A 12208-nucleotide genomic window follows, 5' to 3' on the forward strand; every position below is an offset into this window, starting at 1 on the left:
TGACCTATATAACTAAAAGAAGTGTAGTGGATGAATAATATTGCAAAACTGCTAACACTAGTTACTACAACCTTAACCATTCATTCCTCCTTTCTGAACTTAGCAGGGATTAGTTTTCTACTCTGATCACGACTTCTGAGAAGTATAGAGACTGAAGGAAGATTTAAAAGTTCTGGAAGCACAAGTTCAAAGTAAAGAGACAAACATAAACAAGAAGTACCAGAGAAGGTTTTGCAATTCCAAAAAGTGCTTTCTTAATACTTATATATGATGATGCCCATTTGAAATCCCAACGCCCTAACCATGGTTGATCACAATTTTTGTTATAGGTGAAATGTTCAGAACATGCAAGTAATGGAGGCCACTATACCCATCCAGATTCTATTAACCATCTCCTTGCCCCTTGGTTGCATTAATATTATCAACGTTGTAGAACTATTAGAACAGAGCAAAGATTCTTTTGCATAAGACCAAATTTTTGTGTAAGACAACTCTCACATATTCCATAAGTTGTTGTAGGATCCAACTTTTGCCAAGCCAAGAGACAAACCTGATGTCTTACCCATGGAAATCGTGTATCTATCAGACAACACAGCCACACACCATTTCATGTTTCTATAGAAGGAATTCTAAGTGCTAGGATGCAATCAGCATCATACCTGGCATATAGATTTTGCATGGGGGAATTATAACTTAGAACAATTAGCTTGGCAAAAGATTAAGTATACAGAAACCAAGTGTACCATTAGGGACTCTTACACCGAGTCTATGTTGATTCCCTCCTATTATACATACATAAATAAGCATGAACACATGGGCTTCACAAAGGTGGACAGCTCTTCCCTTTCCCAAATTACTAACCTCCAATGGTACACATAAGACCTCCTCCTTATAAAGGGGGAATATACATATAGAACTTTATTTGTGCATCTTTGATTGTCAAGAAAAAAGTGTTGTAATCAACATGATTCACTTATGTCAATATGGCCAAAAAAAAGCTATATAATATATGTCACAGATTCTATAGCTGTTTGTTGCTGAAAACTAAATGCATTTGACCTTTATGTAAATGAGAGAGAACAATCAAATGTATTTCTAAGGTATTATACCTTCCTAATCCGTGAAGCATAGCTGCACAAAACAAGAAGTGGAAACGAAGATTCTTATTCTATGATAAAACATGAAGGGACCAAGCCACCACCATTAGTATACACAACTTTCTTCTTTTTGTTTTCTTTCATGAATGGAATTTGATTACCAAATCACTAATACAGACTGAAAAAAGTGTTGTAATCAACATGATTCACTTATGTCAATATGTCATAATATGCCCAAAAAAAAGCTATATAATATATGTCACAGATTCTATAGTTGTTTGTTGCTGAAAACTAAATGCATTTGACCTTTATGTATATGAGAGATAACAATCAAATGTATTTCTAAGGTATTATACCTTCCCAATCCGTGAAGCATAGCCGCACAAAACAAGAAGTGGAAACGAAGATTCTTATTCTATGATAAAACATGAAGGGACCAAGCCACCACCATTAGTATACACAACTTTCTTCTTTATGTTTTCTTTCATGAATGGAATTTGATTACCAAATCACTAATACAGACTGTAGGCTGCTTACCAGCAGCAGAAACCTCTGCCTTCCAAAATATCAACCACCAACATCTGAAACCTCTTTTCTCCAAGCATAGCCGCACAAAACATGAAGTGGAAACAAAGATTCTTATTCTACGATGATACATGAAGGACCAAGCCACCCCCATTAGTATACACAACTTTCTTCTTTTTGTTTTCTTTCATGAATGGAATTTAATTACCAAATCACTAATACAGACAGTAGGCTGCGTACCAGCAGCAGAAACCTCTGCCTTCCAAAATATCAACCATCAATATCTGAAACCTCTTTTCTCCAAGCTTATTTCACCACAGCACTGCAACAACACTTCACTAGAGAACGAACAGAAGTGCGACACTTACTTTGGATTATATCCTTAGAAAATAGATTTTGGAAAAGCCTCATATATAGTGCATAACCCTAATGCCATTCCACATTTGTATGGTTCTATCAACTTTTTTTTTAATAAGTAATTGAAATATCGTTAAAAGTGAAAAGCACTACCCAGGTACACATAGAGTATGCAGGAAAAACAACAAGCTAGGAGAAGAAAAATGAACAAGAAATATATGAAAACTAAGCTCCCAGGGTGCTACAAACACAGTTGTCCAAGTATAAAGAGTAAAAAAGAAAAAGGATTCAAGCTCTGCCAACATCCTCTCACAGTTCTCAAAACTTATGTCACTTTTTCCCCTCCAAAGACACCACAAGAGGAAAAAAGGCATCATCTTCCACACAACATCAGTTCGGGAGCTACCACTAGTCCACGAACAAGCAAACAAGTCAGCTACACTACTAGGCATCACCCAAGACAGTCCAAAACAACTTAAAAAGGCATTCCATAAGGACATAAGGTGCAAGCGACCTCACAATAGAGGAGAAGATGGTCTATGAGATTCCTCATTCCTCTAGGACATCCAACATCATCTATCAACCATAATGGCATGCCACTTCCTAAGGTTGTCTATAGTAAGGATCTTCCCTAAGGCCACCCACCAAGCAAAAAAGTTCAAGAAACCTCAATCTGCCAAATAATCTTCCAAGAGAAAGCAGTCATCATTACAAGCAAGGACACTATAAAAGGAGCTAATAGTGAACAACCCTTTCATGCAGAGGCAATACCATATAAATCTGGAAAGGCTTCCTTTAAGGTCTTGTTCCCACACCACAGATTATGCCAGAATCTAACATTGGCACCATCTCCCACCTCAAACCTAGTATGACTTAAAAACATCCACAACCCCTCCTGATATTCTTCCAAACCCCCACCCAATATGAACCAAAAGGCACATTAAAACACCACCCACCCCACAAGCTACCCAATTTAGAGTCCACCACGCCTCAACATTACCCGTAGGTAGTGAAGGTGGTTAGGCTTAGCCCCACAAAGAGCAGAGTATCATCCACAAACAACATATGTGAAATGTTAACCACACCCAAATGCCTAGACCCCACAGAAAAGCCTGAGAGAAAACTCCATTAACAATAGCAGAAAGCATTCTACTTAAGGCCTCCATAATAATAACCAAGACAAAAGGTGATAGAGGATCTCCCTGTCTCAAGAGACGGGAGCTACTGAAGAAGCCAGACGGATTGCCATTCACCAAAACGGAAAAGCGCACCGAAGAAATATAGTGTGTTTTCCAAAAGCACCATTTCTCCCCAAAACCACAACTTCTAACCAAGTAAGAAATCCCAATTGACATGATCATAAGCCTTCTCAATATCCAGTTAGCAAATCACCCCCCTAGCTCACCAAATCTAATTCTACTATCCAAGCATTCGTTGGCAATGAGAACGGAGTCAAGGATTTGCCTACCTTGAACAAACGCATTATGGGGCTTCAAAATAATCTTCTCCACAACCCTTCTCAATCTATTGGCAAGGACTTTGGCAAAAGTTTTATAAGCTCCACTCACAAGACTAATAGGCAGGAAGTCCTCAAGATCAATAGCCCCAAATTTCTTCAGAATGAAAGCAATGAATGTGACAATGAGACTTTTTTCAAACTTACTACGAGCTTGAAAATCATGGAAACCCCCCAATAGTGTCTGCCTTGATCACATCCCAGCAAGCTTGAAAGAAAGCCATAGAAAACTTTTCAAGCGCAAGCGCCTTGTGACTGTTCATACCTTTCACCCCGCAAGAACCTCCCACTCCTCAAACTGGCTCTCTAGTCTATCGACTCTCAAACTGCTCTAACATCATCCACTACATTATCACCCACGGATCTTATAAATGGAAACCCCCAACAACAATTCATTCACAAGATAGGTTGTTCCTTGTCTCTTTTATCCTTTGCATGGACATGTTAATCAGACTTATAATAAAAGTAAGGAATCTGAGAAATATACACCTCTTAAGCCAACCAGAACACAATGATTTTGACACTTTGCCTAACAACAATTGTGACCTTCATGATTTGCACCAAGTTTGTATGACTACAAATGTTGCTTGCGAGCCTCCAGGTAGCAGTCTTGCAACAGGACTGGCACAAAAGGATCAATCCTTCATTTGTTTTCTGGTATGAAAGGAGGCTTGCAAAATTTTCACACAGCCATGAACGAGAATTTTGTAGTATATGTAAGTTGACAATAGAACTACATTCTAAGGCATGTTTAACAAGGACTTGTTTGGGATCAGAAAATAAATTAATAGCTAAATGCTAAACCAAGGGAATACCACATTCAAGTCATAAGTTAGGGCATCAATGGAAGGTTATCCACCTTACTTAAGAACTTGGCTATCTAACTAGTTGCATGCCTAGTGTATCCCCCCACCTCTGTAGTTATCAGTTTCCTCCATTAAACCTCAAGTGTCACACATTGGAAAGTACCCAATTGTCCACCTATTTGGCACTACTTCAGTTGCTCAAAGTCTGGTGGCATATCACTTTATTGAAAAACAAAAACAAAACAAAAAATTGATTAAATAAAAGAAGAATCTGCTTCAAGAATCCATCATATCAAATCTTTATTGAATTTTAAGTACATGAGAAGTGATCCAGATGGAAATATTGAAATCAAGCATACTAGTAATACACTATCGCATTAGTACATCACTCAAACAACAAACTAACATGTGACTTTTTTAAAGGGAAACCTGGATATAAAAAATAAAAAAAAATAAAAAATGGAATAACGAAAGATGAAATAAAATATATATATATATATATAAGTAAAAAGATGTATTAAAGAGCGCAGAGGGGCGCAACCCTAGTACACAGGGAGTATACAAGAGAGCGACTAAGAGGAAGAAAAAGAAGAAGAGAACATAAAAAGAAAGTCAGGGAAGCTAATCACTATATATATATATATATATATATATATATATATATATATATAGAAAAAGAAGAAGAGAACATAAAAAGAAAGTCAAGGAAGCTAATCACTATATATATATATATATATATATATATATATATATATATATTAAAAATAAAATAAATAGTATATATATTAAAAATATATTATACTATACTATATATATATTATAATATATATATACTATATATATATTAAAAATAAAAATAAAATAAAATAAACCTGAAATTTCTGCCTTGAGACATAATCTTCTAAGTTCTCGCCAACCACTTCCATTTGCTTTGAATTTCCCCTTTCTTCCTGTCGATTTATTGGTAAGGAATTCTTTGCGCGTTTCAAGCTTTTATCATTCAGGGATGCTCTGCGCACATCCTACACAACAAGAGTAAAAGATATGACGCAGACACAGCACTTTTCTTACAATGTGTCAGCTTACCACAAACGGTCAATAGATTCTCAAGTGATAAGCCAAGTGCAGATCCTGAATGAACAAACCTCTCTCAGAATGGAGCAATGGATTTCATGGGTAGCCAGTGCAAGCATGATAAGATCAGCATCCTAAAACAGAGGTCACATGTTTGTTTGTTAGTCGCACATTACAAGATACTGTACTGTCTGCATTGGAACTGCAACAAGGACAACTATAAGCAATGGCATTTACCAATCCATACAGACAATGCCTAGTGTTGGGATCATATCCCGGAAGATTCCTTTGCAAGCGAATGTAAGACATTATCTTATGCTCCCCCTCACCAGGTACATTGGCATCAGAAAGAATGACCTAAAAATTCTCACGTAGTCACAGATTTAGGTGGAAGACATAAGAGAGTAAAAGACCATGCTGAAACACTCGTCAATTTTACCTTGATTTCCCGCCATCCGGCATCCCTATTCATCCTCAAATGTACATAATAACGAAGAGCCGATGACAACAACACCATGAATTCAGTTCCAGGCGTGATTACATTTGAGTCCAGCTTCTTAGACTGCTCCAAAGAAGCTGACTTTTCTTCTTCTGCTTCGAGTTTCCACTCTCTCCCGGAGGCCTGAGAATGATCACAAGTCACTCATATCATAACGGAAGAAACAACAAAACATTAAGTAAGTAAGGCTAAAAAACCAAATAGTAGTATCGAATTATTGTTAATGTGATTAGGGGGATAGAGTTTTCCTCCAAACTGGTTTGGATGAACTTCCTCCAACTTAGTGTATAAAAATGACATGTATCCCTTGAACATGTGAAAAATACATATTTTTTTAATTGCAGAGACAAAGTTTAAATAAATTTTATTAAAAATTCATGTGCATCTCACATGTTACTAAAAAAAGAGACCCATGTCATTTTTTAAGATTAGAATGGAGAAAATTCCTCCATAACACTGTCCTGTTTCTGGGGGGGTGTTTCTGTTTTTGGTTTGAAAAAGTATGATGTAACATAAAGTTGAAAATTGTTTTTGTGTTAAGGAGTGATTTGTATTTTGAGTTGATTGTTAATTTATTTGTCTTGAGAACAGAAAACAAAAACACAAACAATCATAGCCATTTTTTTTGTTAAATACAAACAAACATAGCCATTATCAACATAGTTTTATAGTTTGTGAATATTATATTGTTTTAAAACGTTAATTTATTATTTGTTATCAGCTTAAGTTTTTTAAGCAAGTATCATGATTCCATAATTTATATCTCATATCCATTAAATATTGCTCGTGTTCATCTTCAAAAAAGTGGTTCAGGATTTGTAGAATATTAACTAAATAATTAAATTCCCAAGCTTTAGGAAAAGTAGCAATTTATCGAATCAGACTTACTTCCTCGGCTGCATCCTTAGCAGCCCGAAAACGCCTCGACCGCTGCTGATTCATTTTAGCTCTCGGTGCAACACCATCTGCATTAAAAAGAATGAACGCTGTTACGCTCTTTTGAAAATAAAACGTGTAATTTGAATTTTGGAAAACAGCTCAAAAGACGGACCGATTGCGAGGTAGAGAAGCTTGCGGGGCCTGACAATGGAGAATATGCGGTCGATGTAGTTGAAAACGGCGAGGAAGACGTCTTCGTAGCTCTTGGGAGGGGGCAGCCCGTCGGGGTGAAAGCAGGGGTGGACGATGCCGTTCATGTCGAGGTAGAGGTTGTCGAATTCGTAGCCGTTTGGATTCGGTCTGGTCGTGTCCGTAACGGGGGGCTCGTCTTCGATGGCGGGCACCACCGCAAGCGGGTACCTGTCCACCAGCCATCTGTAGAATGCCGGTATTCCCATTCTTTTTCCGCCGACTGCGACGGAGAGCGTCTAATTTGAGAGGGTTCTTCTTAGGCTTATTCTTGGACAAGGATCCTCTCCAGTCCACTTTTGGACTGGAGAGGATCCAGTTGATGGCTAGGATCTCTCCTTAGAGATCCTAAGGCCATCAACTTGCCACATGACATATTAAAAAAATAATACTATTTTATTATTTTATTTTTAAAAATAAATAAAAAACAAAATAATAAAAAATTAAAAACAAATATAAAAAAAAGGAAGGGTGGCTGGCCACCCCATGTTGACCACAGGGGGTGGCCGGCCACCACATTTTTGGGCATGGGGGTGGCGGCGCCACCCCCAACCGGCCCATGGGAGTGGCCAACGCCACCCCCAAAGGCCAAGCGGTGGGCCCTCGGCCACCCCCAAGGGCTAAACCCATTTCAAGATAAAATGGGTTTGGCCCTTAGGAGTGGCGACGCCACCCCCATGCCCCAAAATGTGGTGGCCGGCCACCCCCTGTGGCCAACATGGGGTGGCCAGCCACCCTTCTTTTTTTTTATATTTGTTTTTAATTTTTTATTATTTTGTTTTTTATTTATTTTTAAAAATAAAATAATAAAATAGTATTATTTTTTTAATATACCATGTGGCAAGTTGATAGTCTTAGGATCTCTAAGGAGAGATCCTAGCCATCAACTGGATCATCTCTAGTTCAAAATGGACTGAAGAGGATCTTTGTCCCTTATTCTTAGGGTTTTAGAGCACCGAGCTTTAGTCTGATGACGTGTCATCTCCTCCTACTTTGCGAGGCAAATACGTAGCATGAGGTGCTTAGAATAATTTATCTTCTTTCTTTTATTTTATTTTTCATTTTTAAAAATTAGTAAGAATAACTACAAATAAATAGCGTTCCAATAGATAACTAAATCAGCTGAAAATCATACTTTATAAAGCCGATATTACTAATTCAAATTCTTATTCTCATTTTCTTTCCCTCCCCTCATGTAAATATGTTAAAAAAAAAAAAAAAAAAAAGATTATCTCAAAATTCAAAATAAAAACACAAAAAGAAATTCAATTTTGAGAACAATCTAGTCACAACTCAGAGAAGTCCTCGAAGAAAGGATAAAGAACTCGAGAGAATACAGTCAAGGATGGAATTCAAAATACAAATACCAAAAAGAAATTCAATTTTGACAATAATCTAGTGACAACTCCAGAGAAGATACTCGAAGACAAATAAAGGGAATCAGGAATAGTTGTCAACGATGGAGGAGGAGACGCACGTGGGTGGTGAAAGTTGTTAGTTTTTTAGTAGATCTAATTTCTAATAATGCAAACAAAATACTAGAAAAACTAAAGGAAAATAAAAAATAAAAAAATAATAAAGAGAGGATGTGAAATAAAAAATTAGGGTTGTGGTGTGGAGAGGGCTCTTCCTTCCTCCCTGAATAAGATCTGAAATGGGTGAGGTTTTTTTTGGAGAGAGAGAGAGAGGGCGAGAGGCAGCTATTTAGTAGGATTTTTCTTTTCACCCAACAATCTTCCTTTTTCCTTTCCTATGGATTTGGTATACATATCAAAGATGTGTTAGGGAATGCCCAATGAATGCTACTCACGAATAAGTACTCAAAGGCGGAACATAATCCTCTCCAATTCAAATGAACGGAAGAATATTCAATTAGTTATAATGGAGGGATATTTTTGTATTTTTCACTTTTTTAGAAGACAAAAATACTCATCCACTATAACTAATTGGATATTCTACAGTTCAAATGAACTGGAGAATGTGAACTGGAGAGTATCATAATTCCTCAAAGTTCGGTCACTATGTTATGAAAATCATGAATTTGAGAATTAATACTTTTTTCATCAGTCATTTGAAAATGCAAAAAATTGCTAGCTGCAAATTTCTTAGTGCCATCATCCTCAATCATATATCTACCAACTCATTCATCCCATAAATCCTTAGCAACAGTAAAATTACAATAGACATTAAATAATTCATCAGATAAGGCATTCAAGATAGTATTAATACATAAATTATTAGCCAATTCCCAATTTGTTAATTCTTTGGATTCTTCTTCTGATCTAGGCTTGTTTATAGCACTATAGATTTTTGTAAAATCTAAAACGGCAAGAACCTTTTGTGGCCAATGTTTAAAATTATTTCCATCAAAAGATTCAATTTTCGTAGCATCCGGAAGAACTTTAGCAGCAACAAGAATTTGTGCATCCATAATCAACCTTTAAGAATGTTTTAAAATTTTATTTTGATGATGCAAAAATTCTTTCTACTAAAAAATAATATTATTCCGAAAATTAACAATATAATCAATAAATAAAAGAGATTAAGATTAGAGCAAGGAAAGATCTCACAGTGCTATAGAATCATGCAAAATCGTTGTCCTTAAAGGTTGATTTGTGTCTCCTGGAGTAAATTACTCAGTGCGACTGGATCTCTTCACATGCAACCGCCTAGGATTAGACTATAGCGTTTTCCTTTATTTAGGACGCACTTCCAAAAACAAAGGCTACCCGTTGATGAGAAATTTAGCACAAAGAAGATTGAACACCAAGAGCAATTGAAAAGCTCACTAAAAGATATCAAAATTTGCCAAGAGAAATTTCACTTATAAGAGAATTGCTTTTGATGACTAAGAAGTGGTCTCTACTAAATGCACTAAGGTATGTGCAATTTATAGGAAATGAGAACACCAACGACTAGAAGCATTGGGAAAAAAAAATAAAACAAAATAAAATATTATCACCTAACGGCTAAAAGAAATGGTACAAAGAATGCTTCAAAGACAACAAAAGTAATCAAACTTAGAATAATATATATATAATAAAATAATGATAACTTTTGTAAAAGTGTTTTGAAACACCAATTTTATTACAGCAGTGTATGCTTGACAGATAGAAGATGAAATGTCCTTCCAAATTAGGTCTTTACAATCCAAACATGTTTGTGGCAGGAAATACAAGAGTTCAATAGTTAACTCCACTTGGATAGCAAATAAACTCATTGACAAGTTTAAGGTTCAACTGAACATACCATTGGAAGTGATACAAGTCTAGAGCTGGCAAAACAGGTACCTGACACGATCCGATTACAACCCACGGGTACTCGTAACACGATTAGCTTATACACGAACACGACCCGTTTAGCTAAACGGGTAATCGGGTCTGACACGATTATGACAAGAAAATAGCCGAATAACTCGTTTAAAATAACCAGGTCATATCGGGTAGACTCGACCCGACCTGACCCGTTTCAAATAGCAAGGTCATATCGGGTAGACACGACTCGACTCGACCCGACCCGACCCGCTAAAAACCCTAAACTCTATTTTTATTTATTTTTTAAATGTAATAATAATACATGAATACCAAGTTACCAACCAATGAAATTGTTAATAAAAACATTCACAAAATTAGCAATTTTTGTTTTTCAACTCTATACATTAGGGGTGTCAAAAATTACCAGGAAACCGGGGTTCCGGTTCCGGTTCCGATTTGAAAAATTCAAAAACCGGGTACCCTGGTTCCGGTACTGGTTTTTGGTACCCGGTTTTTATCGGGAATACCGGAACCGGGTTTCCATTTTATATATATATATATATATATATATATATATATATATATATTAATATTTTTTACACTTATGTTTAGGTTTATGGTATTTATAAAAATTAAATTTTTATTTCTAAGGTCCAAATAGGTAAAACATTGATTTTTTTAGGATTTTTGGACTTTTTTAGGTTTATTTTTTAATTGTTTGAAACAATCACAACAAAGACCCTTTAATTTAGACAAATAGGCTAACAGATTTTTTTTTTAAATGGGCCAACTTAGAAAAAAAAAAAAAAAAAAAAAAAAAAAGAGGCTTATTTTAGGCCCAATACCTAAAATAAGCCCAAAAGCCATTTTTAAAAAAAAACCGGTTACCGGCCGGTAACCGGGACCCCGGTTTCTCAAAATCGAGAACCGGGGTACCCCAGTTCCGGTTCCCGGTTTTGGCAAAAAACCGGGAAACCGGACCGGGTTGACACCCCTACTATACATTACATAGTCTTATTAGATACATTAGTCCATTTCCATAATTCCAAATTTCCAATTTCCATGTAATAAAGAAAAAGATAGAAAAAGGCTATGGAATCTTTTCGTGGGGTTATATATATATGGTTTCTTCAAAGTGTCTTTCAAGTGCTATTCTTTTTTCTTTTTCTTTTCTTTTTTTTTCTTTTTTTTTGGATATTCCTAGATTATCATAACAAAATTGTCTAATTCTTCATTTCCATAATTTCATTTTCCCACTAGATTTGCATCATAGCAATAAAGAAAAAGATAATAAAAAAAAGCTAACAAAAACAAAATAATAAAGAAAAAAAGAAACAAAACTCAAAACTATATTATTATTAGATTCATAATTCATTACAAATTAGGTTCCCATAGGCCAATGACCATTATGCCACTTCACTTGAAGTCTTGAAGGATCCATGAGGGCATGAACCATGACCCATCCCATGTAATCAAAGTCCAAAGATATGAATTATGAAACACTACAAATATGCTCATTTTAAGAAATATTAATAGATTGTGCTCCAGTTGAATTTGGAATGTCACCGGAAATTGAATTAACATCAGTTATCAAAACCTCATCTTCTTTGCTATCCAAGTCCAACTTCATTTGTGTGAGTTCTATATTAAAAAATAAGAAGAATTAGTGTTATTTTATTATAGTGTAGTAAAAAAACAATACAAGTAAGCGAATAAATTAAATATGTAAATAACTAATATTACCTTGATCTCTATATAACCAATCTTTAGTGTAAACTAATGCCTCAACAATATCAGGCTTGAGTGAGCTCCTATATTGATCAATCACACGTTCACCAGTACTAAAAGTGGATTCCAAAGTAACATTAGAAACATGAATACTCAAAACATCACGAGCCATAGCAGCTACTTCAGGATAGCGAAATTGATTTCATTTCCAAAATGAAAGGATG

The 12208-nt window shown here is 35.7% G+C and overlaps 1 protein-coding gene across 1 annotated transcript in view; it reads right to left on the bottom strand.

Annotated features, from left to right (window-relative positions):
- The window catches only part of LOC132183319 (5'-3' exoribonuclease 4), a 43988-nt gene extending 36735 nt beyond the window's left edge, over positions 1-7253 (bottom strand). The window contains exons 1-6 of the mRNA XM_059596728.2: positions 6926-7253; positions 6763-6839; positions 5815-5997; positions 5613-5732; positions 5447-5509; positions 5174-5323 (exon numbers count right to left, since the gene is read on the bottom strand). Coding sequence (XP_059452711.2) covers positions 5174-5323; positions 5447-5509; positions 5613-5732; positions 5815-5997; positions 6763-6839; positions 6926-7211 — 879 coding nt within the window. The 5' untranslated portion in view covers positions 7212-7253. The remainder of the gene's footprint in view (positions 1-5173; positions 5324-5446; positions 5510-5612; positions 5733-5814; positions 5998-6762; positions 6840-6925) is intronic.
- Positions 7254-12208: the final 4955 nt, after the last annotated feature.

This window comes from Corylus avellana, chromosome 5 (assembly GCF_965113065.1).
Source record: "Corylus avellana chromosome 5, dhCorAvel1.hap1.2, whole genome shotgun sequence".
NCBI lineage: Eukaryota > Viridiplantae > Streptophyta > Magnoliopsida > Fagales > Betulaceae > Corylus > Corylus avellana.